Source organism: Anolis carolinensis, chromosome 1 (genome assembly GCF_035594765.1).
Source record: "Anolis carolinensis isolate JA03-04 chromosome 1, rAnoCar3.1.pri, whole genome shotgun sequence".
NCBI classification, from domain to species: domain Eukaryota; kingdom Metazoa; phylum Chordata; class Lepidosauria; order Squamata; family Dactyloidae; genus Anolis; species Anolis carolinensis.
The window spans coordinates 39,414,781-39,442,767 of record NC_085841.1 but is presented as its reverse complement, the minus strand read 5'-3'; the positions used below and the strand labels follow the sequence as shown (position 1 = coordinate 39,442,767).

The following is a 27,987-nucleotide window of genomic DNA, read 5'->3' as shown; positions in this document are numbered from 1 at the left end:
ATCCTGAAACCCATGCCTCTTGCTTGTTAGGTTCAGTAGGCTTTGTGTGGCTATAAAAAGTGTGTGTGTATGCCTTCAAGTCATCTGTTAACCTATAGCTTCCCTATGAACTTCATCTAGTTTTTTTTTTAAGATGAGGAATATTCAGAGGTATTTTTCCAGTTCCTTCCTTTGAAAAAAAGTTTACAGCACCTTTTTTTTTCTTTGGCAGTATCCCATCCAAGTTATAACTGGAGCTGACCTTGCTTCCAAGATCAGACAGGACTTGGTGTTTTTAGAGTAGCAAAAGGTGAATTTCTAGAAAATACGTAAAAATTCAGTATTTAAATGAAGAAATAAATAGAATTGTAGATCTATTCATTTAAAAATAGTCAAATTGTAAGAAGTGTGCATGCATGTGGAACTGCGAATATCAGCACACTTTGTATAATTTACAAACTTATCTTCAAGGCATACAGTTTACTGTGTTTTGAAAACAACAGATAGTAAGAGGGGGATATCAACATGCGTGTACAAAGCAATACTAAGAAATAACTGGTTTAACAGGTATCACCTTGATCTAAAGAGCGGCATAATTCTGTCAAAACTAATGCAAATATGCATGATGATGGAATGATTTCATATTAGGGTTAGCAAAGCAATACTCACCAAACAATATGGCTACAAATTATGGTTTTGCTTCGAGTCCATTCTGACTTCAATTGTGATCTTACAGTGATCTCAGACAAGCTACTTTTAGTCTAAAAATGCTGGAACAACGTGAGCTTTGCCCTGCTTCACTGGGATACAGTTAAGGCAATGAAGTGAGAGCTTCATAAGATACCGTAATATCATTACAGATTCCAGAGAGAGAGAGCGAAAGAAAGAGAGACTCATTAGTTTCTCATAGCAAAAACAATAAAGAGGAATGTGGCATCTTAAAGACTCAAAGATTTATTGTGGTCTCTGTCTCTGTAGGCAGAATACAGTTCCGTTGCATGAAGTGATAATCCCAGGGCCAAATAGAAGATCTGTGATGAACAGAGTGTCCTAGTTTTTTTTTAAATGTTGTAAACAGCCACAAGATCAGAAGGCAATTGGGGCCCCTTTCACACAGCTGAATAAAATCCCACATTTTCTGCTTTGAACTGGAATTTATGGCAGTGTGAACTGAGATTACATAGTTCAAAGGAGATATTGTGGGATTTTCTGCCTTGATATTCTGGGATATAGGGCTCTGTGGAAGGGCCTTGAGATTACAACCATAGTGTTGGGTCACAACAATGTTTCCTTATTTTATGTATGCTCTACCTTTCTTCCAAGACTGGCCCATTTGTACTACAGAATTCCAGTACTATAATATCAATTTAATTCCCATAGTTATGGAATCTCAGAGTTTGTAATTTGATAAACACTGGAGTATTCTGGCTCTGAATTGTAAATGCGCCTCCACAAACTATCAATCTCAGGAACCATGGCAACTAAAGTGGAATAATAGTGTTATAATTCTGAGTGCATATGGACCTGAGATTCAAGGCAGTTCATAGTCTAAATAGCAAATAGACACAACCAAAAATTAAATTGATTTATAACATTAAATCACAGCTAAGTAAATGTATTATATATAAATATAATAATAATATAAATAAAACTTTATAACCCGCCATCATCTCCCAAAAAGGGACTCGGGCAGTTTACATATCGTGCCATAACACATAAATACATAAATATCCATAATAACAACAATTACAGTGTAAATGAACATAAATAACACTTGCAAAAATTACAACAACTTCACTCAAATTAAATAAAACACTCAATAGAACACAGCAATAGCTGCTAATTCAAAATGGGCAATACGATCAGGTATAACCTCCCAGCCACAATGCAAGATAAAAGCATCAGAGTGCCATAGTCGGTATCAATATTGTTTGGTCATCTGGTTAGTAGTTATCCTAGCCATTATCAAAGGCTTGTTTGAAAAGCCAAGTTTTCAACACTTGTATGAAGAGAACAATATTAAAAACAATTTTAAAATACATCAGAGAGAAAAAAAAACCTTAAAAGACCTTTTTCTGTAGCCAGTGAGTTGCCAAAAACCTTTCTGAATAAAAAGATTTAGTCTGCTGGCAGAAAGACATGCGAGATCTATAATTTGGGAGCAGCCACTGAGAAATCCCTCTCCTCTCTCTTGTGTCCTCACCAAAACTCTAAAAACTAGGCAAGCTAACATAGGGAAATATCATGGTAAAAAAAATCATTTTCTGGGGAAACGGGCTGAGATCCCTGAAAACCTTGCCTTTAATAAACAACATTATAATATGCCCGTGGACCAAAAACTTTGAATGTAACACCACACATGACATTCACTATTTTCTTCTTTATTATGCAGTGTTAACAAACACCACTCCTGTCAGTGTTTACGGAAAATGCAAAGAAAATTAAACTTGTTTCCTGTTCTTCAATCACTTTGATTTTGAGTAGGAAAGCAAGTGTAGCAAGAGCTCATTATTTCATTTTAGGTGATCATGAACAGGATCACAGGAATAGGGGTACTGGTTATTTAAAAAAATTGACTATAGAGGAATCATAATCTCAGGCTCTGTATGCTGAATGAGATATTCAGCCAAATGACTCTCTTATAGAAGAAATATTTTGTAACTGGCTAGTCCACTCTTACACGTCAGTCCCCTTCAATTTTATGTAGTTTGCTGTTATCTAAACACGTATGATTTTGGCCTTAGCTGATTCATATATGAGTTACTTTACTCAGATTTCTGCAATCTGTCCAGCAAACATTTCCAAAGAATAGTAAATTATCAAGAAACTTGTTATTGCTGTTGACAGTTCCTTGCATAAAGGTCAGCATAAAAAAGGCATTGATTACTGTAATTTGTGGGAGACCTTTCATATTAGACTTAAAGGCGCTAAATAAACTTTTCTATACTTGAATGAAGAGTCAGTAGCAACAGATGCCACAAGCAGCACAGTATACCCATGTGCATGCATAACATGTATATTCTGGTAAAGGATGCATGCAGCTGAAACTTATGTCAAAAATAAATGCCATTAAATTTGGCAGGACATTCTTACTATATGTGTATACAGGAACTCACTAGAGCTTTTCAAACATTTGAGACATGCATCAGTTCGTGACACAGTTATTCATTTTTACTATCAAATTGAAGGTTGAATCAACCCCATGTAAGAGATACCGACACATACATACATTGTAAGATCAAAATATATATGGTCACAACATATCTCATGTAAGCATTTCAGTTATGTGTTTTAAAAACATACATTTCCAAGATGTTTGTCATTTCTTGTTACGTTCGCATGACACGCCTACACACTGCAGATAACACACTAACATGTTGCAATACACAGTTTGGAAAACCCTGCAGTAAACTGTCCAACAACTTAGATTCAAAAAGCTACAAACCAATTGGGTGAGGTCCATAATATGTACTCCTCTGGATGTTGTTGGACTTCAGTTTCCATTAGCCACAGCCAGTATGGCCAGTGATGATGGTGGGTGGGAGATGGAGACTAGCAATATCTGGAGTGTTACAGGCTCCCCACCTGTTTGCATGAGACAGAGATTCAAATTTAAAAACTGTGAACAAATAAAGTGTAAAATAATAACTTCAAAGTAATACTCTGGAGCTCTGGTTCCTTAGTCTTCCTGTGCTTCCTGTTATGGCTCTCCTTTTCATGTCAAGCATTAGTGCTCCATTGAATTGGCAAGTCTCCCAGTAATCCTTCCTATAACTTCTCAGGTCCTTGCCCAGGTGATGCTGCTATGCCATACTGTTGTTATTCTGTGCTTTCAAGTAAACTCTGATTTATAGCTACTTTGTCCCAGGATTTTCCTAACATTATTTATTATTTATTTGCCATTGCGTTCCTCAAATACAGAGAAATTGGAACTTGCAGAAAGTCCCTCAGTGGGTTTCCATGGCTGAGCAGTGATTTTTTTGCACTGTTATGTCTCAGTGTCCTAATCCGACACCGAAACCACTAAACCATAGCAACTTTCAACATGCCATGTTGTTATCCCCTGTTGCTAAGTTTTTGTTTTCTTCACCTGGTTTTCCTTTCTTAGGGTGGATCTGCAGTGAAGAATTAATTGTAGCTAAATGTACCTTTATATACAAAATATGCATTATGATTTCATCAGAATATTCTTTACAAGTTGTAAATCTGAAAGTATAAAATATAAAATATTAAAATAATACTAAAATATTACTAATATAAAATATTCAAATATTTCAAATATTAAATACTCAAATATTGCAAATACTAAATGCTGAACTTTAAAAAATATTAAATATGTTACTACTTAAAATATTAAATATTTAATATAATTGGAGTGTTTAAACTTTTCCTCTATGTGAAGACTTTTGGGACATAAGAGCCATAGCTCAGTGTTATAGCCTTCTGCCTCACCAAACTGCAACTTCTAGAATTCCATAGCACTGAGTTATGGCAATTAAAGTGGTGTCAAACTGCATTCATTGTATACTGTAGTACCAAAAGCAATTCCATAACCTTACTTTCATTAGCTTCAAAGCTGGACTTCCCATATCAGTCTCTATCCTCTATAATTTTCTTCATACCCAAGTCCTATGCATAAGGCAGTTATCATTATTTTCCACAGGGTCATTGTGATGAATAGAAATTCTCTTTCTTTTATTTTCCTTAGTTTAAATGAGAAGTTTCACAGCCTCCACTTGCAACACTTCATCTTTAATGCAGCATTCCAGGCTATAGACTACTTGTAGGTTGGGATCCTCTGCTTGCTTTGGCCATTCTTATGAGATATTTATGCTGAACATTTTCAAAACCGTTGTTCACAATTTCTCATGTTTTAGGAGTGATTCATAGCACTGAAAACCGGTTATCACTGAGCAGGACAGTTCAGGCCTCCTCTTTCATACTTCTTTATATTCCTTTAAGATAGTCACTACTCCTCCCATATTTATTCATTTCTTCGTGGGCAATTAAAAGATCCTGTTTATAGCACATTTATTCCAATATATGTTTACTCAAGATGGAATTTGTTTGGCTCAATAACCATTTCTTAACTGTATATCCTTGGGTTCATTTCTCTTGTAGAATGAATACAGTTTGACACCATTTGGACTGCCATGGCTCAATACTATGGGGTCATGGGAGTTGCAGTTTTACAATTTCCAGAATCCTCCAGCTAGTAGCACAATTGGCTCTGTATTGTCAAAGGCTTTTGTGGCCGGAATCACTGGGTTGCTGTGAGTTTCTGGGCTGTATGGCCATTTTCCAGATGCATTCTCTCCTGATGTTTTGCCCACATCTATGTCAGCCATCCTCAGGGGTTGTGAGGTGTATTGGAAACTAGGCAAGTAGGGTTTATATATCTATGGAAGGTCTTGTCTGTTGGAGGCAAGTGCGAATGTTGCAATTAATCACCTTGATTAGCAATGAAAAGCCTTGCAGCTTCCTGCCTGGGGGAATCCTTTGTTGGGAGGTATTAGTTGGCCCTGATTGTTTCATTTGGCTCTGCTTTCTGGGGGAATCAGGAAGTTGTGGTTTATAAGTAATGTAATGCTCATGTTTGCAAGCTCTGAACCAGTGTCATTATTGCTAAATGTAACCTAAATATTATGGAACTGTATATAATTTAAATATTGTCATGGGGGGCTGGAAGCAAATGACATGATTGCTCATTGAAGGTTATTGCGAAAGGAGGAGGTGTAAAGGAGATGGTCTTTGTGAGGTTTCCCAGATATAGTTGAATTGCACTTCCTAGCACTGGGTCTGCTTGGAAGTTGTAACCCGACAACCCGAATCCTTGGGTTCATTTCTCTTGTAGAATGAATACAGTTTGACACCACTTTAACTGCCATGGCTCAATGCTATGGAATCATCTGCAAGGTCTTTCCCCTTCTCTGCCTAATAGTGCACTGTAACTTCCCAGCCTCGGTGCTTTAGGATCATGGCAGTTATCGTTTTGCAAAGCCTTTAGCCTTCTTTGCCCAAAAATACTAGGGTCTCACCAAAACTATATACCATATTTTACATTGGTTTTCATGCTTTCAATAGTTGTAATTATTCATTTTAGATAGTACCAAGGTGAATTCATTTTAATGTTTAGTCTTTGAAAGACTATTAATTGTTTATGGCATGGGTTTTACCGCTGTTCAGTGCTTTCATTCTCTTTAAGAGGAAAAAAAGCAGGATATAAATCAATACCTACTGTACAACTAACTCAACCACATAACATTAAGCCATGGACTTCAAATAGTGTGTCAAAATGGGATTAATTTTACAATGTATAATGGACCCTCAGGCCCCATCTACACAGCTTGACACTGTAATAATATAATCAGTGTGGACCATAAAATGCCTTGAACTGTAATTGTATGACTCTACACGGACCATATAATGCAGTTTGAAACTGTATTCTCGGGTCAGTATAGACCATATAATGTATTAAAATTCTATTATATGAACCTATACTAAACATATAATGCAGTTTGAAACTATATGGTCAGTGTAGACCATATGATGCATTGAACTGTATTATATTAATCTACACTGCAGTATAATATAATGCAGTTTGACATTATATGGTTAATGTAGACCATATAATATATTAAAATTATATGAATATACATTCATATAATGTAAGGTATTTTGGCTTTTAATTAATTTATTGGAATCACTGTGTGTGTTTCCACTAATGTTTTATACTGTTTGTTTAATCTGTCTATTTTGTTTTATTTTGTTTTTTCTTATATTGACTTATTATTTATTTTGCATATATTATGAATTGTATTTATTTATGTTGTAAGCTGCCCCAAATCCTTTTGGGAAATAAGGTGGTATATAAATAAAAATGATGATGATGATGATGATTATACTGAATTTATAATGCAGTTTGAAATTATATGGTTCATCTGGACCATATAATATATTAAAATGGAGTCCCCATGGGAGATGGAGCAGTATATAAACAAAGGTTGTTGTTGTTGTTATTATATGAATCTACACTGACCATATAATACAGTTTGAAACTCTATTCTATGGTCAGTGTAGTGTATAATGCATTGAACTGTATGATATGAATTTACACTGAACATGTAATGCAGTTTGAAACTATATGATCAGTGTAGACCACATAATACATTGAACTGTATGATATGAATCTACACTGACCATAAAATTAAGATTGAAATTACATGGTTAGTGTAGACCATATAATATATTAGAATTGTATTATATGAATCTACAGTGAATGTATAATGCAGCTTGAAACTATATGGTCAGTGTGTAAACCGTATAATGCATTGAACTGTATTATATGAATTTACACTGACCACATAATGAACATAGTTTGAAACTGTATTATATGACAGTGAAGATGGGGCCTTAAGTTACTGAGAACAGAAGTGAGACCTGGGCTGTATGGTCATGTTCCATAAGCATTTTCTCCTGACGTTTTGCCCACATCCATGGCAGGCATCCTCAGAGGTTGTGAGGTCTGTTGAAAACTAAGCAAGAGGGGTTTATATATCTGTGGAAAGTCCAGGGTGGGAGAAAGAACTCTTGTCTGTTTGAGGCAAGTGTGAACGTTGCAATTGGCCACCTTCATTAGGATTGAATAGCCTTGCAGTTTCAAAGCTTGGCTGCTTCCTGCCCTGAGAAATCCTTTGTTGGGAGGTGTTAGCTGGCCCTGATTGTTTCTTATCTGGAATTTCCCTGTTTTTGAGTCTTGTTCTTTATTTACTTTCCTGATTTTAGAGATTTTTTTAAAATACCGGTAGCCAGATTTTGTTCATTTTCATGGTTTCCTCTTTTCTGTTGAAATTGTCCACACGCTTGTGGGTTTCAATGGCTTCTCTGTGTAGTCTGACATCGGGGTTGTTAGAGTGGTCCAGCATTTCTGTGTTCTCAAATAATATTCTGTGTCCAGGTTGGTTCATCAAGAGCTCTGCTATGGCTGACTTCTCTGGTTGAATCAGTCTGCAGTGCCTTTCATGATCCTTGATTCCTGTTTGGGCAATGCTGCTGCGTTGGGTGGCCCCTGTGTAGCTTGTCCACAGCTGCACGGTATAGGGTAGACTCCTGCGGAGGTGAGAGGATCCCTCTTTGCAGAACTTAGCAATTTTTGGATTTTCTTAGTGGGTGTGCAGATAGGTTTGTAGGTTGTGTTTCTTCATCAGCCTCCCTATGCGGTCAGGGAAGTCTTTTTTTCCCTGTGTCGGGAGCGACTTGAGAAACTGCAAGTTGCTTCTGGTTTGAGAGAATTGGCCGTCTGCAAGGATATTGCCCAGGGAACGCCCGGATGTTTTGATGTTTTTACCATCCTTGTTCTCTCGTGTCCCGGTATAGAGCTGGAGCTGATAGAGCAGGCATGGGCCAACTCTGGCTGTCCAGGTGTTTTGGACTTCAACTCCCACAATTCCTAACAGCCGGTAGGCTGTTAGGAATTGTGGGAGTTGAAGTCCAAAACACCTGGACGGCCAGAGTTGGCCCATGCCTGTGATAGAGGGAACTCATCCACGCTCTCCCCAGGTTGGATTCGAACCTTCAACCTTCAGGTCAGCAACCCAACCTTCGAGTCAGCAGTCCTGCCGGCACACTGCGCTATCGGGGGCTCCAGGGAAATGCAAATTAGGGTGTAAATTAGAATGATTAACTACATAATTCACGCTGGCTTCCAACTGACAAGAGTTCTTCCCTCACCCTGGACTTCCCACAGACAGGCCTGTAGCGAGGAGTATGTGTGTGTGTTAGGGGTTCAACCCCCCCCCCCCGAAATTTTTCAGATTATTAAAAAAACCCTGGTTTACTCATGAATTTTAACTGGTTAACCAAATCCCCATGCTAAATCTATGAGACGCAAAACATATCTCAAGCAGATATTGATAGGTTTGTAGCGGGGGTGGGGGGTGCTAGGGGTTCAACCCCCCCCCCCGAAATTTTCAAAAAAAACAAAACCCCGAAATTTTTTTCTGGCTACGGCTATAAAAACCTTACTGGCTGAGTTTCTCCATACCTCACAATCTCTGAGGATGCCTGCCATAGATGTGGGCGAAACGTCAGGAGAGAATACTTCTAGAACATGGCCATACAGCCCGGAAAACATAAATCAACCCTGGCTCCAGGGAAGTCGGTAGGCTGTTAGGACTTGCGGGAGTTTGAAGGCTGTTAGGAACGGTGGGCGTTGAAGTCCAAAACACCCGGAGGGGCGAAGTTTGCCCATGCCTGAGTGAGACTGACTGAGACTCAGAGCCACTCTGGCCACGCCTCCCATTCCGAAGTCCCGCCCCTTGGCATCAGCTCTGCCAATCGGGGCTCGCTCGCTTTTTTCCCGCGCTCACTCTGTTCTGCCTGTGTACTCTTCTCTCTGCAGTGTTTTATGGAGCAGCGGGACGGAGGGCCTTGGTGCGCCTCTCTGCTTGCGGGCGATGCTGCCTCGGAGTTGATCGGAGAGAAGGAGGAGAAGGAGGAAGGAGGCGAGGGAAGCGAGGACGGAGCGGAACCTGCGCCCGGGCGGCCGGAGCCCCGACTATGGCCGTGTCCTGCTACGCTCTCAACACTTTGGTGATCATGAAGAGCGGCGAGGAAGAGGAGGACGGGCGCAGCAAGAAGGCGGCGGCGGTGGTGGCGGCGGCGGGGCCCAGCGCGTACTCCCCGCTCAGCAGCAGCAGCACCGGCAGCAGCAGCACGGTCTCGCCCTCCGCCTTCCTCTTCCCCGCGGTGCCCGGCGAGGAGGAGGAGGAGGAGCAGGGGGAGAAGCCCTCGCCGCGGCGCCTGAGCAGCCCCCGCTGGGCCGCCCCGCACAGCCGCTCGCCCTCGCCCTCCCTGCCGCGGGAGCTGCAGCACGTGCAGGTCACGCAGAAAGTGGGGCTCTTCGAGGCGCACATCCAGGCGCAGAGCTCGGCCGGGGCGCCCTTCGTGCTCAGGAGCCCCCGCCCGGAGAGGAGGAGGGCGAGGAGGGGGACGCCCAGCCCCCCCGCCCCAAAGAAGGACCAGGAGGAGGCCAAGAGCCCTGCCTTGAGGGTCTTCAGCGCGGACCAGGGAGGCCAAGCCCAAGCCAGGTCTCCAAGAGGGCCCAGAGACTTGGAGGGCGCCCAGAGGGGCCAGGCGGTGTCTGTCTTGAGGGTGGGCATCCGGGCCCAGGAAGTGAAGTCCCCTGGAGAGCAACAGGGCGCCCAGAGGGTCCAAAGGACTCAGGCCGCAGCAGACGCGAGGCTTGTTGGTGAGATCCAGGCAGGAGAAGGCGAAGCAAGGTCTCCCGGGGGGTCTAGGAGGTTAGAGGGTGCCCAGAGGATCCATGGGGCTCAAACACCACAGCCAGTGAGGGTCAGCACCAAAGACCAGGCAGGTGAAGGTGAGGTGAGGTCTCTGGAAGCCCAGAAAGCACCTACATTGAGCTTCAACTCTGGGGTCCAGGCAGGGGAAGACAAGGTGAGGTTTTCAGGGCAACCCAGGGAGCCAGAGGGAGCCCAGAGGATCCATGTAGCACCTGCAATAAGAATCAGCACTGAGGACCAAGGAGGTGAAGGCAAGATAAGGTTGTCAAGGGAATTCAGAGAACTGGAGGAAACCCAGAGGACCCAAGTAGTGAGAGTGAGCACCAAGGACCAGGCAGAAGAAGGCAAAGCAAGGTCTGGAGAATTCAGAGAATCCAACAGCGCCCAAGAAACTCACATAGCGCCTACATTGAAGGTCTGCACTGGGATCCAGGCACGTAAAGGTGGGGTGAGGTGTCTAGGCGTGCGACAGGGAGCCCAGGAGGAGCAGAGAGTGCCTGCGTTGATGGTTGACACTGGGATCCAGGCAGGGGAAGACAAGGTGAGGTTTTCAGGGCACCCCAGGGAGCTGGAGGGAGCCCATGTAGCACCTGCAATAAGGCTCAGCACAGGGGACCAAGGAGGTGAAGACAAGATGAGGTTGTCAAAGGAGACTAGAAAGCTGGAGGGAGCCCAGAGGATCCAAGGAGCTAACAGTATGCCAGTGGTGAGGGTCAGCACCAGGGACCAGGCAGGTGAAGTTGAAGCAAGGTCTCCTGGGGAGTCTAGAGAGCCCGACAGTGCCCAGGGAACTCTCATAGTATCTACTGGCATCCAGGCAGGTAAAGGTGAGATGAGGTCTCTTGCAGAATCCAAAGAGTTGGATAGTACCCAGAGGGTCCTGGGGGCTCACACGTTGCAGTTGGTGGGGGTCCAGGCAGGGAAATGTGAGGCAGGGAGGTCTAGAGAGCAAGAAGGAGCCCAGAGGGTCCTGGGGACTCAGGAAGTGTCTATGTTGAGGTTCGGCACTGGGATCCAGGCAAGTGAGGAGGTGGCGGCACGTCTTCCAGGAGGGTCGTGCAAAGCTTTGAGCTGCTTGGGTGGCGAGGAAGGGAGGCGCGGCTTTGGCGAAGGGCAGGGCTCCAGTGCCGCTGAAGAGCCCCTTGGAGGCCTGCCTCGCCTCTCCAGGACTGAGGGCACCAGCTGCCCACTCGTTTTGGTGAAGAAACAGCAGCAGCAGGAGACGGCACCGCTTGAGCAGCGCTCTGAACTACCCATGGCTGAAGCCAACGGAGCCAGCCCTGGAGACCCGCTCAGGATGTTGTCAGGAGTGGAGGAGCAGGGGGATCTTCAGCTGGAAGGGGAGAAGTGCTGTGGAGGCGGCAGTGGCAGCATCCCAGCTGTCATTGTGACTGACTTGGGTGCTCAGGAGGAGGAAGAGACTGGAGGAACTCCTCAAAGGACCAACCCTGGTAGGAAACTGTCATCTTCCTCGGCTTCCTCTACTGGCTTCTCCTCTTCCTGGGAAGAATCAGAGGAAGACATCTCTAGTGACCCGGAGCGCTCCTTGGATCAGAATCCAGCCTTCCTACAGACCTTAGAGAAGCCCAGAGTGGTAAGTCTTCAGCTAATGTAACCCTTAGCCAAGCGCAGGAAATGTTATCTGCTCTTTGCCATAGAATCATAGCATTGGAAGGGACCACAAAGGACATCCTGCCATACAGGAACACATAATCAAAGCACTCCCGACAGATGGCCACCCTGCCTCTGATTTAAAAACCTCCAGAGAAGGAGACTCCACCATGCTCCCAGGCAGCATATTCTTACTGTCTTACTGTCAGGAAGTTTTCCCTAGTACTAAGATGGAATCTCTTTTCCTGTAGTTTGAATCCATTGTTCCATTGCTTAGTCTCTGGAACAGCAGAAAACAAGCCTTTCTCAATATGACATCCTTCACATATTTAAACACGGCTAGCAAGTGCCCTCTCAACCTTCTCTTCTCTAAGCTAAACATGCCGCTCCTTTCACAGGCAGTTGGCACTTCCCTGCTTACCCTCTTCACATTTTTGGGCATTAAAATGCCTCTCAATAGCTGTAATTAATTTGGCAAGAAATACCTTCCTCCCCCTTTTATTTTTTAAGTTTGTTGCTTACTTTTTCACTTCATAATCCCTTAACTTTTCCTGTGGCTGGCTTGTCCTGCAGAGCTTCATTTTGTTAACAGTGAAAGGTTATTTATCTGTATTTTTACTCTAAGGTGTCAGGCCCAGGTAAGTCTGTATGACCATGATGTACTAGAAATGTTTAAGGAGTTTGGTGATGGGAAGGACTCAAACATATTAAGGCTAGAGAGCAGAGTTGCAACATCAGTTCTTAACAGGGATTCTTTGAAGGTTCATTGAGGGATGACTGTGAAATGGACCATCTGCCCATCTTGGCTTCTCGCCCTGTGACTCACTGGTGAAATAACGGCATCTTTAGAGAGCATCATACTCTTAGAGGGCACAAAATGAAATAGAGATGACTTATAAAACAATCGTATTGATGTCTGTTTGGAAGTAACTCCAAGTGAAGCCAGTTGGACGTACTCGCAAGTAAGTGTGTACAGGCAGTCCCTGACTTGTGAATGACTCCTAATTAAGAACGGGAGTGAGACAACAGGAAGTGAGAAAAATGTACCCCTCGGAGGGGAAATTCATTCTAGAAAGAGTGATCATGGGAAAAAAGGTATCTCTATTGAATCTTTCTCACTAGTCCTTGTTTCCACAACAAGCCAAAATTTTTCAAAATCCAATGATCACAGGGACAGAAAGTGAGGTGAAATCTTCTGAACAGGGGCACAGACAGCAAAAGAAACACCACAGGGATGTTAACCCTTCCTTATACTATCCAAAAGTGTGTGTGAGAGAAATAGATAGATAGATAGATAGATAGATAGATATTAAGCCCTATGATTGTATGTATGTTTTTGGCAGGGAGTTGGACTGGATGGCCCTTGTGGTCTCCTCCAACTCTATGATTTTATGAAATATGATCAATTAAAAACCATTGATTTAGCTCCAGTTTCCTGGTAGGTGTTTCGATCCCTGTTTCATTGAAGAAATATGCATACTAACTGATTTCTGTAAAACTGAAATCTTAATTTCCAATAAAATAAAGCCTTTATCCAATCCAAAACAGTATATCAAAGCTTTTGGTCAAGGAGCCCGCATGAATTGAAGAATTCTAGCTGCTTAGACAGACAAGAAATATCACTATTTGGCTCTTCTATACATGTGCAAGCAAGTTTTCTGTTTGAAAACTAAAGCTGTAATAATTTTTAGGAACTAAATCCTACTTGTGTACACAGCACTTTTTCTGAATAAATATTAAATAAATTTAACTGTCAATATCTAGACAAGTCCATACAAAATAGTGGCTCTCAGTGAGACGTCAGGTAAGCAAATGTCTGTGCCATTTTTAAGTGTTTGGGAACTTCCGGATATTAGAGAATTTGAAGTGCTCATCATGGACTTTTTTGGAATTTGTAGGTGATCCTAGAGTTAGACAAAATGGTACCTCTTGGGCCACATTGCCAGTGAGGCCCAGAACCTGAATCCTGTATACAATCAAGAGTTATAAACACTAAGCATGATATTGTGTCACCAGTAATTCTCAATATCAGAAATTGCAGAATTCCTTTCAGACTTCTTAAATATATAAAGCCTAAGTTTGTTTAATAATGGTCATTTTGTCATGTTAAGAGACTATAAGAGTCTAAATATCTTAAAAGCATGAGATCCTGCCTGCCTTTGGAAGCTAAGCAGGCTCAGCCCTTGTTAGTGCTTGGTTAGTTGCATTTGGGGAGCAGGGTGAACTCCCGTCTGCCAGCTCCAGCTTCCCATATGGGGATATGAGAGAAGCCTCCCACAGGATGGTAAAACATCAAACATCTGGGCGTCCCCTGGGCAACTTCCTTGCAGACAGCCAATTATCTCACACCAGAAACGACTTGCAGTTTCTTAAGTCACTCCTGACACACAAAAAAGTTGCAAACTATATTCCTTGTTTAAGAAAACCTTGTGAAATTCAAGGGGTTGCCATAAGTTGAAAGATAACTGTTTAAAAGAATGATCATAATTCTTGTAAATTAAAATCTGGTTTAAAATGTTCGAAGGCAGATATAGTAAAAGGGGAAAAGGACACCAAGGAGCACCAATTTTTACTCTTACACACAGTTTGAAGAACTGTTCTACATGCAGTTGTTGTCTGCAAATGCAGATGTGGGAGAAAGGTATTGTTTGCATTCCCTGTGATAATTTCCAAATTCCTGTGGGTCTGTGATCCATAACAGGTGGCTCAACTGCACACAATTAATTCCACATGGATATCCAACTTAAGATAAAGGGCAGAAAGTCATATCACAGCAGGACTAAATAGTTGTGTGAATTTAGAGCAGAGTGAGTTTCAGCTGTTCAAGCTTGTCCTAACCAAATGGGAAAAGATCCTCTTATGTGTCGTCTTAGAGAATGAAAACTTGCCAGCTCACCACACAGTTCTGTTTCATTGCTGAGACCCTTCAGCTGTTACTAATAAAGAATGCTTTACGCTCTTATTCTCAAATAACAAACCAGAAGAAGTGCCAGTCACACTCTGTCTGAATTGGCAGCAACTGTATAAAGATTGTGGTTGTCCGAAAAGTGTTCACACAATTTTATTTTTAAAGTATCTAAAGGGAAGAAAGTAATTGTTTTGACACATGTGTTTGTTTTTCTGCGCTTTAAAGCTATTTCTGACTTATGATGACTCTGAGGCAAACCTATCGGGTTTTCTTGACAATATTTGTTCAAGGGAGGTTTGCCTGTGACTCCCTCTGACACTGTGTGCGTGTATGTATACCTCAGATGAATCTGTTGTTTGTTATTTCTAATTAAAACTTCAAGGAAATACTGAGATTTTCCTGAAACTAGGGTTCTTGAAATGTGTATGCATGCATTAACTGCATCATAGACATATATTTCATCCGTGGTCTTATACATCTGTCGGGAGTGCTTTGATTGTGTATTCCTGCATGTCAAAGGGCTGGATTGGGTGGCTCTTGTGATATTTTCTAACTCAACAATTCTATGATCTCTCATTTTAATAACCTTTTCTCCAAAACGGTGCTTTAAAGTCAACTTTTTATCTGAACACATCTAAAAACAGGTTCTATATTTGTTCTTTACTTTAGTTTTAGCTAAACATATTGCCAATGCTCTTTGAAGGTGCCATGTGACTTGTGATTTTGCTTTAACTGTCCTGAGCTATTGTAATTCTTAGGTTCCCTCCTATTGCTGGGGAAATTGCTATATATATCATATCATTTTTGGTCCTTTGAATTGCTAGGATATTTGAGCAGTGTATGGAGGCTTAATAACCTGTTGTGTGTGGGGATTTTGGGATACCGAGTCATTTGGTAGGGTTTTGTGAATTTAATCCATTGTCTCGACCAGATTGAGCACAAATGATTGCTTATTTACCTTTATTGTCTTCTAATAAATGGCAAAGATTAGCTGCCCTTATTTGTCCAGGCACCATTTTATTATACATAATGAAAACAAGAGAATACTGTATTTTTATTTAATGGCAGTGTGTAGGTTCTCTAGCCTTTATATTCTGAGCGTGGCAGGAAAGTAAAGAGATTAACTGAGCATCTTGCCTATTTGCTGTCTGGCAATGGTCAAACAGACTGATGTCATGGAAATAAAAGATCCCATGTTTGCTCTAGGAAGCAAGGTAGCATGCAAGATTCTTGGTTTTCTTAAGTGGAATCACTGTCAGCTTCTTCCTTGGTCTGTCAGGGAAACAAGGATATATCAATTGACTTTAGTCCTTATTTTGAACAGGCAAGTGGAGGTGTATGTGTGCACAATAAATTGTACCCTTATAAATTGTCGCGTACATATACTGTACACACATTATGAGCTCTCTTAACATATATGTTGTGAAAAGAGCGGACTGCCAATGCATGGCATGAGTCTTGAAACATTTTTGTATATTCTAATGTACGGCACCTCCGCAGGAGTGGAAACACAACTGAGAAATCAGACTAAAATCATCTAATCCTGCCATCCTCTCACCCTCAGATCTTGTTTTTACATCAGCCAGTCCACTCCAGAGACATTTGCTAATCAGCTGTGAATGGCTTGAAAACCAAAAAATTTCAAAATAATGACCCATTTGGGATAAGTTCTAACCTCACTGAAGAAGGCTGAGTGAATATGGAACAGCACAAAGTGAGAGGATGGACCTTGACTTCCCTAAGACCTCTAAGCGTTGGCAGAACTCTCCCCTCTTAACTTTTGTGCTTCCAGTGAAAGGATATTCAAAATGAATTCCATGCACTTAGAAGCCTTCCTGCAATCAGGAACTGATAATGGGGAAGTCTTCCACATGTTTTCATTTGAGTGTGCTGCCTGCCACATCCCTTCACCATAAATGCCTAATGATCCAGTGGAAAGGGTGGAATCAGCAACACACTGGAGCTAGCCAGCACGCATGTTTTTAGACCTTTTATGCATGTTGTACTGACACATACTTAAGATTCGCCTCTAAACAAGGCTTTCTTTTCTTTTTCCTACTCTCGTACCTTCTACTAATTGTGAGGTCTTGGGGATACTGTGTTTATTTCCGAAGAGAACATCCATGCATTTAATTTGCTGTTTTGTCCTTGGAGGACTTTTATGTAACTTTCACATCATGGTCCAATTGTAATCTGATTGTAAGTGTGCTTCAAGTTACTTTATGCGTTTTGATCTCGAAAAGGCTACAGACATGGCAGCATGAAAGAAATTCAAGTTTTGTGTGTGTCCATTTTGTCTCTGAAGTTTATTACCAGTATTTGAAGTACTATCTTCTCCAAATAGGTCTGCTGTTCTGCATTTTTCTTCTGTAAGATCAACATGTCTTTTGACATTTTTGAAAATAATAGTTCTGTACTTTCTAATACAAGAGACCAATATTCTTTCTTTTAATTGTTATGGCATTATGTAGCATATAGATGAATATCTGCAACAGAAGAACACACTTCTGAGTAACTGCAGGCTCATTCTGACCTTTTCCTGAGAACGAAAACTTCATGATAAAGGAACATTCAAGAAACATCTGATTACCTTTTCTGTAGGAAAGATTATGTGTTGGTGTTTCACTACAGTTATTACTTAAAGCTGTTTTGCAATTTACAGTTCCAATAGAGTCCTGGTTAGGCAATGATGTCTCAGCTGAAAGGTGAGGTGAGGTTGATTTTCTTTTCTTTTTACCTGACCAAAAACATTAAACTCTGAAGAAGGTGCAACATGGTTGATATTTTGTGTTATTTTTTGTATGTCTTTGAGATGTAGTTATTCCAATTTTTTAATTACGTAGGTGAGTACATGGGGGATCATTTTGTTGTTGTACATTACTTTTATTGAAGATGACATCAGGGTTACTCATAAAAGAAGTTGGAAGAGATAGACTCTAGCAACTAGAGTCTAGCCCAATGGTTCCCAACCTTTGGGCCTCCTGGTGCTTTGGAAATCCAGAACACATGGAAACCCAAAGGTTGGGAACCACTGGTCTAGCCAGAGCATGGATAAGTTTCTGTTTTTTTTCTGTTTTGAAGTACTTGTAACATGGCCGGTCACTATTCTGGATGTAATAATTATAAAATATTGTATATACATATAATATTCATAATATTATATTGTAATACGATATAATACTAATAATACAATATAATAATATTAATTATATATCATATTTTACATGTAATATTAATAATATTACAATATGTTGATACAGTACAATAAAGTAATTTGTTACCAGTATTGTACTATACTAATATAATATTGTATGTAAATTTAATTTGTAAGCCGCTCTGAGTCCCCTTCGGGGTGAGAAGGGCGGCATATAAATGTAGCAAATAAATAAATAAATAAATAATAGTCAGCTGTATTCAGGATTCAGAGCATAATTACTCTGCTATGGGTTTTTGGAAATCTTGGAACAGAGGAAATGTGGAAGTTTGTGAAATTCGCCAGAGCCCTAAAGCAGAATAATAGTACATGTAACAGTTATTGGAAAAAGGGAGTGTCAATGTGATGAACAGAATCGCAATGAGCTTGACCTCGTTGATCTTAACTGCTCCTAGTCTGGCCAAAGCATGTCAGGAAACATTTGGATTGTACTGCCTCTGTGTTTTACAAATCATGAAGTATATGTTCTGCTTCAAAAAGACATACGAAAAGAGAATGAATTGTGTTGGTGGAGTGTGTACTTTTGTCATTTGAGCTGTCATCAATGTATGATATAGTTGAAGAGTTCTGTGATATTATAAATCGAAAACAATAAATGAGTTATTCAGTATTGAAATCCCTTTGGTTCTTTTGGCCCACCCTGTATGTGAGGATCCCTTGTTTATAGTAACTAATTGAAGTTCCCAGTGTACAAGTTGTTTTGTAAAACTTTTGTGAGGTAGATCAGACTGGCAGATGCCCTAAACTTAATGGTTCTACAGAAGCTGAACTTCTTTAGATAATTTGCAAATTTCTTATGCTGTCCATTTTGCTACATTACTGTATTCAGTTCTCAGACACAATTTTGTCCCTAGATTAACATCTCTGAAAATGTGATGCCTCTTAGAATCGCTGGTATATCTCATTCACTTTTGATGATGGTGATGGTGGCATTGAAATTAGGGTGCATCGTACAATTGATGGCTTCTTATAATTGAAGAAATGTGGTAATATCCAGTAATCCTGTGACTGTGATTTCTGAAAATGTGCTCAATTTTTCCTTGTGCTACTATACTGCTGGGTAGCCCTTTTGGTTTCTTCTAGCTTTATGATTCTATAATTAATCTATATAGAGATTTAGATAATAAGGCTTGAAGTTACAAGATACTAAAATGTCTCCTTATTATACTGAATATTTCTGTGTGCTCAAATTTACGGTCATTCTATGGAGCTGGTTGAAAATACGTTCAGGTCAGACAAAGGAGGTACATTTTCATACAGCACTTCATTTGGATACATGATACAATTCACTATCAAAAGATATCGGGTAATTCGGATTTTTTCAACAATGAGGTGTACACAGAAAACAAGTTCATTGAGTGAGGACTACTAAATATAATGATTACAATATAATGAGAACAGAAACTTTTGATTCTTAGATCGCTAAGTTTAGGATGTCTGATAGAAAGAGGTTGTGACTGAATAGTATCTTGCTTGCCAATGTTGGAGAAAGAATTTTGGATTGCATGAACATGTGATTCAGGAAGTCAGCATTATCCCAGATGTTATGGAATTTGCAGGATGTGATGTTTCTCAAAGACACTCTGTCTCATTTTTTAAACAAAGTTTTTTGCTTTGAAAAGTAGTAGTATTGAGTTATGGATACCTGTTTAAGATTTATGGTGGGCCTAAAACCCTCTCTATCATTCCACAGTATTGCCTAGACTAGACTCACAGACTGAATTTTATTAGGTCCCTTTTATTTGGGTATTTTAATCTGATGATGCTATTTTTATATTGCTGCTGCAGTTCCCCCATCTGTGAAGTTGACTGAATTGTACTTGGTGGTTGATTGATATTATTACTGTTGTATTAACTCTTGTTTTATTGCCTTATTGTGTTTTATCTTTTGTATATTGTGTAATGTATTTTATGCTGTTGTTTTTGTAAACTATGCTGATTGGGCTTTGCCCCATGTGAGCTGCCCCAAGTCCCTGCGGGGAGATGGTGGCGGGGTATAAATAAAGTTTTTATTTATTTATTTATTCATTCATTCATTTATTATCATCATCTGCAATTTGCTACTCACTGGCAAATACTTATATTTTGTGGCTTTTTCTTTGTATTTAATATCTTTATTTAAAAATACCATGTAGAAAATACAGTAGAGTCACTTATCCAACACACACTTATCCAACGTTCTGGATTATCCAACGCATTTTTGTAGTCAATGTTTTCAATACATCATGATATTTTGGTGCTAAATTCGTAAATACAGTAATTACTACATAGCATTACTGCGTATTGAACTACTTTTTCTGTCAAACTTGTTGTCTAACATGATGTTTTGGTGCTTAATTTGTAAAATCATAACCTATTTTGATGTTTAATAGGCTTTTTCTTAATCTCTCCTTATTATCCAACATATTCGCTTATCCAACGTTCTGCTGGCCCATTTATGTTGGATAAGTGAGACTCTACTGTACTGGTTTTGGGTTTTGATATGTTCTTGTACACATGAACACATTAAAAAACTTGTGATTTAGATTTCTGCCCTAAGTGGAACATGGATATTGTTAGATATTTAAATTACAACCCCCAAAATCCTTTAGTCACCATGGTCATCAATTGTGCTCACTGAGAGATCCTGGGAGGAAGCTTTCCTAAGCTTAGAGTCCAATCTCCACTTTCTCTTCTTCATTGTCCTCACTGGAGGAAGAAAATAAATTCCATCTTGTAGTATACAACCAATTATTTTGTCCATCACTAGCATATTCCGAGAATCTGTGGATTATTTCCAGATAATCCACAATTTGACTTACTCCCATTTTCTTTTTAAAAAGAAGAAATTTTCCCGACAGTGAGCATTTCTGTTTTGCAGAAGTAGATGATGACATCCTTTCCTAATAATTTTGTTCATGATGAACTTCAAAGAACCATTGGATCTGCACTTGGTTGTGTGTTGATGGACATAATTTACCCTTTTTTCTGTAGAATGGGGTGTAACTTCATCCATGATTCTTGAGCTGTATTTTATTTTCAAGTGGAGGAACTACTCTTTTCTAATCCCACTGCAATAGTTCTCAGTCCATGGTGACATGAGTAGGATGTTGATCAAGGTGTGTTCTCCACCGTATGAATTCTAGAGAGGAACTTTCTCATGTATCAAAAACAAGTCCCCTAAGGCAAGTATTACAAAGATGAAGGTCTTAGATAAATAAAGCGTAAGGAGTTTCCTGGCCCAATTGTAACAAGATAGGATTTATAAGATTCCAATGTCTTTCCAAAAATGGCACTGGTGTCAATCTCTGAGTACTTAATGCACAGCATGATTCAAAAGTGTCTCCAGAATTTAGTGACTGACAGGCACTTTTGTTAACAAATGTGATTTGTCTCTAAAAACAAAGCCAAGTGTGATCCTCTAGGCTTGTAATTAAAAAATATATAGGCCAGACCCTAGAAAACCTGTTTCTTGTTCAGCTGTCTCCCCAAATATCAAAGCCATTGGTATTGTTGGTGAAAAGATTTTTTTAAAACAAGTTTTTTAATTGTTTAATTGGTTTTAACGATAGCTCCCGTGTTTAATTCTATTTTATGATTTGGGTTTTAATTTACATATTGTATGATTTTTAGTGTTTACCGTTTGAGTCTCATTTTAGAGAGAGGAAGTGGGATAAATATTATTAACATAATACATAAATACTATCACAACTACTAGTAATCATATAATAATAATTCTGCAAGTAGAGTCCCACAGAGTAGCTTTTCTGAGCCAAAAGTACCTGCCTGGATCAATGCAAAAATAACAAAATTTGTGGCAGGAGGTTGGACTAGATGCCCCACGTGGTCTCTTTCAACTCTACTATTCTATGATTCTATGAGAGAGCAGAAACTATTGATTCTCAATGACTGAGTACCTGAGGCATGGATCAGGGTAAAGATACATGTCTCAAAACTGGGTGCAGATAATTTGTACAGTCTTCTGACCAACAGTTTTGTTTGACATGGTTTGGGGTGATTGCATATTTGAAATAGGATATCATAGTTGATTTTGTTTTGTTTTTACTCTTCTTGTTTTATATTGTCTGGATACTTTCCAGCTGAAGTATATACAAAGCTACTACCAGTTGGAGTTGCTGCCATCTTGAAAGAAAAGTTGACAGCTCTTAACTCAAGTTGAATCAGAGAAATGTTCTGTTCTGACCCTTTTCTGCAAAATGCTCTCTGTTAGTAATTGCTAGTAGACTCCAGTTCTACTGTCTTTACTGAGTCTTTCTACCAGTCAACTCCAAAGTCCCACAGTAGCTGCGGAATGTGTCACAAATGGTTAGGCATTCAAAACAGATTGTAAAAGGGAAGGCCTTGATGGAAAATTGGAGGAGGTGGAATGGGAGATGCTGTTGAGCTGTATTGCTTTATTGAGCCCTGTGCTAAGTGCAGGTATTGGCACAGGAGCAGCCTTCACCATTTCTGCTTCTCTTGGCAGCCAAGGAGCACCTCACCCCTTGAGAGCACTGCCCGCTTTGAGTACAAACCTCCATTAACATACACAATGTTTGGAAAGTGTGTGCACGCACTTGCTTGCTTGCTGGCTGTTGACAGGGAATGCTTATTTATTCCGTTGACTGGCAGTGACTGGAAAATAATGCTGAAGAGTGCTTTGTTTATACATGACATCTTTTAGCCAAGCACCACTCAGAACCTTTGTTTTATTTCCTGCAGAGTTCTAAAGCACTATAGGACTACAAAAAAGGACTTCACAATTGATTTCATGTAGCAAAGCTTTTAGCAACTTATCCATACCTTCTGTTGGTGTGGTATTATTTGGGAAATGTGGAAAGTCAGAGAGGTATTATTTTGTGGGAACTAAATATCGCAAAAGGATAATTAATAGTTGGAACTGAGTATATCCTAATGATTGGGACTGGGTCACAGGGAGTCTAGGTCTCTCTCACTAGGAACTAGAATGCGGAGGAAGCGCAGATTGAATTCAGGTTTATCAGTATTCTTATGGGTATATCATGGTTTATATTGCATTTCCTCCTTACTACTCAATATTTCCCATGAGAACATTTCACTTCAGAATATAGGAAGGATATTTTGCACAGCATGTTCAAGCTTCCACCTAACTGGTGCAGTCCTAGGAGAGCTATACCATCCCTGAAGATTTAGATCAGCTCCTGCCTCATTTATTTTTGAACAATACAAAAACAAATGAATAAATAAATACATTTTTAAAAACTAAGACAGTAAACAAAGAGAAGCCGTTAAAAAATATTACTGGAAATGGAATTTTTCAAGTAGTTTCTGGAAGCTCAACAACAAGATAGACTCAAATTAAGCTTCCACATTTGCTGCATAGCTCAACTTAGCTTCTGATTATTCAGTGCAAAATTATGCTGGTGTGCAATTAAAAGAATATGTAAAATGGGACTATAATGCATAGTCTGGAGCAAGGTTAGGTCCTAGCCTGAGCACTATTATTGCTATTGACATCTAAGAGAGCCAGCCTTTGAATATTGAACTGCAATTCGGGGGACTAACGTTTGGATTCCCGCTCAGTCATGGGAAAATCCATTGGGCAAGTAACATTCTCTCAGCCTCAGGAAGACAAAAAGCAAGCTTCCTCTTAACAGATCTTGCACAATAACAACTGTCCTCTAATCTGTTACAAAATTGTATGGTCCTTAAAGTATGTCCTGAGAATGTGGTGCATCCTAGTTTGCATTTTGGAAAAGTAGACATGTTGGTCAGTGTATGTATTTCTAATATGCAGTGATAGATATCCAGAAACAAGTAGTTTTTAAAAAATGATTTCTAAATTTTATTCAGCATTTGAAGTAAAATGTGCTTGGAATTTATTAACAGAAAGAGATCACCAGATATCATTCATAATTGCATCTTATCTTTCAAAATAATTTAAAGTCTAGCTGCTTTTAATTGAATATCTAGGAACTTCAAAAATTAAAGGATATTTGAAATCATTATTTAAAGCTTTGGTGTCAAGAAAAAAGAACAAAAAGCATTGGGCATTTCTTTGTAACATATTCCAGGTTGTTTCCTGTCATGTTCATGTTTAGTGAAAACATTAGCACTGTACTAATCTGTAGTCATTGTGTGGCACTGAAGTTGCATTCTTGATTGTGTTGGCACCTGTACATGATTTCCAATGCCACAGTGGCTAAACTCAGTATTACATAATACTCAAAGTGCATATTTATGTTCCGGTGGCTGAATATGTCTAGTTGTTCTGACTAGTTTTAGATGAATGGATCCCAAACAAGACTCCAAACACCTATGTTTAGAAAGCAGCAATCATTGTGAAGAAATGGAACTCTTTCAGGAAATATCTGTCTGAGCTTGATAGACTTTGCCATCTGTAAAATAAATGTTATTAGGCAAATGTTAACATCTGCGGATGTTAAAAGAAAGTCAAGAATTGCAGTATGCAGGATAAAAAAAAATCAAACTCTAAACATATAATTAATTGTGATGTTGTCTTTGAGTAAAAGAGTGGTAACACCCTCTACATCCTTCCCAGCTAACTCCAGGGATAATTAATTATCTCCTACACCTGGTAGAAAAGTGTAGAGTACTATATTTTACAGAAGTGCATGTACAACTTCTGATCTAAGGTTGAACCTGCAGGATAGACAGAAGTAAACAGAGTGTTTAGGCCTTAGTATTAGCAATCTACAAAACAGTGCCTGCTTTTAGTACATAAGTCAGTCTGTTTACAAACAAGAGTTTTAAAACAGAATAGAAGAGAGTATTATCAATCTGAGATTCCTCATAAATTTCCCCACTTCCATGCTTCCTTGTCCTTGTCTCTGTAGTTTAGTGCTGTGTTTCTGAGGGTATTTGGAAAATACTGAAGCAACTCCAGATTGGAAGGCAACTTTTAATTACCTAATCGAGGTTTTTAAAAGCAATAACAATAAGTATTATTTCAGATGTCCACATATGTAGCCTTTTTAAAAGAAAAGACAGGTGACGAATCAATGTCAACAAGACCATATCTCAATGCATTAGAAAGCCTGCTTTCTTTTTGAGTGGATAGGGTGGTCTTGCAAGTGAGTGGCCTACAACTTATTATTTTCCCAAGTCTTAGAATGTGGGTCTTCTCCATAGGGCAGAAGTGAGCAGGTTTTGGTGCACCCAAATTGGTACAAAACTCAGTCAGAACCCCAACAAACTAGGAAATTATATTGTTTCCTTATGTAATTTCCTGGTTCATTGGCAGAACTGTGTAAGATGTTGAGATGATTTCGCATAATTGTGCCTGAATTCTTTTTACATGTTTTTGGGAGCTTGTAGAAGTTGTGGAGCTTGTAGAGGTTGGCGGCGGCGGCGGCGGGGGGGGGGGGGGGACAAAAGGGATGCCTTACATTGACGCAAGCCACATGTCTGTCTAGTTCTGTATTCTACATTGACTCACACAGGTTCTCTTCGGGTTCTCTGAGCACTACTTGAAGATGTTGGGGATTGACCGTGGTTCCTATTTCATGCAAGGCATGTACACTCTCACCTCCCATTGGGCTTTTTGTAGCGATATTGTGCAAGGCGTTACTGACTGAAGAAAAAAAGGGTAACTATAGCCACCTCTTCAACAAGCACACCTACCAGTGTATTAGGTATCGTTCCCAAATGTATCCTATTGCACTTTTGCTGATATTTAGAGTGGGTGTAGAAATGAGAACTAAATGCAGTGTGTTCTACAGTTTGGAAAAACCCATCCTTATAGCAACTAAGAATAGTATATGAATAACATTTACAAAATGAGAACTAAAGTGAACTTTGCCCATACTATGCTATTATCTAGAGAACGGAGAAGTTATTTTCCTTTTTAAAAAATAAATAAATTAAGTTTTCCTTTAAGCTGGGAAATCGCATTTAAATTAGGTTAGTTCCAGTGACAGCTGGTTCCCGTAAAAGCTAGTGTGACAAAAAGAGATGTTCTCCATAGCCTTATTTTTCTTCATTGAATAACTGCAGCAACCATAAAGTTGTACAAATCACTACACCCCCAGAAAACCAACTTAATAATATTTTTGTGCTGAAGTTGGTATGAAAATCTTGCATTCCTTGATATAAATGTTGCTCAAAGGTAACACACACACACACACATATATATATAGCTGTCCACGATCACAAGAACACACTCCTGATAGTCATAAAGTACGGAGGCGGCGGGAGCTATTTTGTTTAGCACTTTGAGGCTGCAGGAAGGCCTTACCAAAATCTGTAGCTTTCTCTTTTTTGACCTCACTGCTTGTATTTGAATAAACCATAAGTTTATCTGTATCTCCTTATACAGTAGTTTGGAAAACTTGCCTTTTAGGCTACAAGTTCTGAAATTCTGCTGGCATGTGCTACATTTTGTGGACTTTTGGCTTCATCACGCTTTATTCCTCATCCTCCCAAAATTTTACTATATCCTTGTGTTGGTGTTGTCTCGCTTTAAAAATTGTCCTGCAGTCTCAATATTGGTGAAAGGAAATGCAGTAGGAATTCTGTAAAACAAATTTTACTGCATTGTTTTGTTCCCGTGAAATAATTACGTTATTTATAAGAACACAGAGTTATTGAAAACACCCTGCTCTTAGCTTGAGATGGTAGATGCTAGTTGAACTCCTTGAATATTCAGTCATGCTTCTTACCTCCCTGTTCAAATTAATAGCTATTATCAGTAACAGTAGCTGTTGTATATCTGCTGTACTCAATGTAGCTGAGTGATATGCCATTGTGTAGTGTCATGTTGTGCCAACTTTAGAATATGGCAAATATTTACAATTCAGGGACACCCCCCAACCCCAATTTACTTGCACTTAGGTTGGTAGACTTTGGAAGAGTCAAGTATAATGTTCATCATGATATGTGCAATAATGTCAGCATATTTATTTATGTATTCATCGTATCAAAAGTGAAACTGAGGATATAGTTGTAATGTATTTAAAAACGTAAAGTTTTTTTTAAAAAACCTTGGCATTATGCTAAATGTTCTTTGACCAGTAGCTGGCCAGTTGGAGTGCTTCTGGTGTTGCTATAAGAAGGTTCTCCATTGTGCAGGTGGCAGGGTTCAGAGTGCATTGCATTAGGTGGTCTGTGGTTTGCTCTTCTCCACAGTCGTATTTTGTGGACTCCACTTTGTAGCCCAATTTCTTAAGATTGGCTCTGCATCTTGTGGTGCCAGAGTGCAGCTGGTTCAGCACCTTCCATGTTGCCCAGTCTTCTGTGTGCCCAGGCGGGAGGTTCTCATCCGGTCTCAGCCACTGATTGATGTTCCGGGTTTTAACCTCCCACATCTTGACTCTCACTTGCTGTGGTGTTTCTGCGAGTATCTCAGTAAATCTTAGAAAACGGTTTTTTGTTTGGATATAATATAATATCCATAATAACTTAAATTGCTTGTTTCAACAAAATAATCTGTGTTTAAGAAAGCTGCATCTCTGATATGTGCCAGCCAGAGTTGCCAGAAGTTTGTCACTGCCAGAAGTTTTCGTAGACAATAAATAAACTTAACTATGTGACTTCCCTGTTCTTTAAAGAAATACCTGTCATAGCATAGGTTGTGAAATAGTTACTATTAGACACGTTGCCAGGACTCTTTGAATCTACAGAAGTTGGAGGAAGAAATAGGAGGGCTTTGGTTTCCTGGAGATCTGGGAGCTAAAAAGCAAAGTATGCACTCCTTTGGGTATGCTTACGCTGCTAAACTTGCTTAAGTTACAGTACAGTGTTATTGTACCCGTAGGCTACTCACATTAAATGTTTTTTCCAATTTTAGCAACATTCTTTCCAGGCACAACTACATTTGTTTTTATCTTCTCTATGGCAATTGATGACCTCAGTTTGAAAAAGCATAATTCCAATGGATTTCTTGTTATGTATTTCTTCCACAGCTGGAGCGGAATCAAGGCTGTCTAATCCAATGACATATTGTAACTGTTTAATGCTTTCTTTAATAAATCCCAGATTCAAAGAGTCAGGAG

General features: G+C 39.7%; 1 protein-coding gene and 1 long non-coding RNA gene across 2 annotated transcripts in view; one reads left to right on the top strand and one right to left on the bottom strand.

Annotated features, from left to right (window-relative positions):
* Window positions 1-27,987, top strand: part of itpkb (inositol-trisphosphate 3-kinase B) — a 98,722-nt gene that overhangs the window by 3,705 nt on the left and 67,030 nt on the right. Inside the window, exon 2 of the mRNA XM_062972867.1 lies at window positions 9,380-11,877. Within this exon, the coding sequence (XP_062828937.1) occupies window positions 9,538-11,877 (2,340 nt within the window). The 5' untranslated portion in view covers window positions 9,380-9,537. The remainder of the gene's footprint in view (window positions 1-9,379; window positions 11,878-27,987) is intronic.
* LOC134296871 (uncharacterized) lies at window positions 918-5,556 on the bottom strand. The gene is made up of 2 exons (XR_010003698.1): window positions 4,539-5,556; window positions 918-3,564 (listed from the first exon to the last, which is right to left on the bottom strand). It is a non-coding gene; the product is annotated as an uncharacterized LOC134296871 (long non-coding RNA).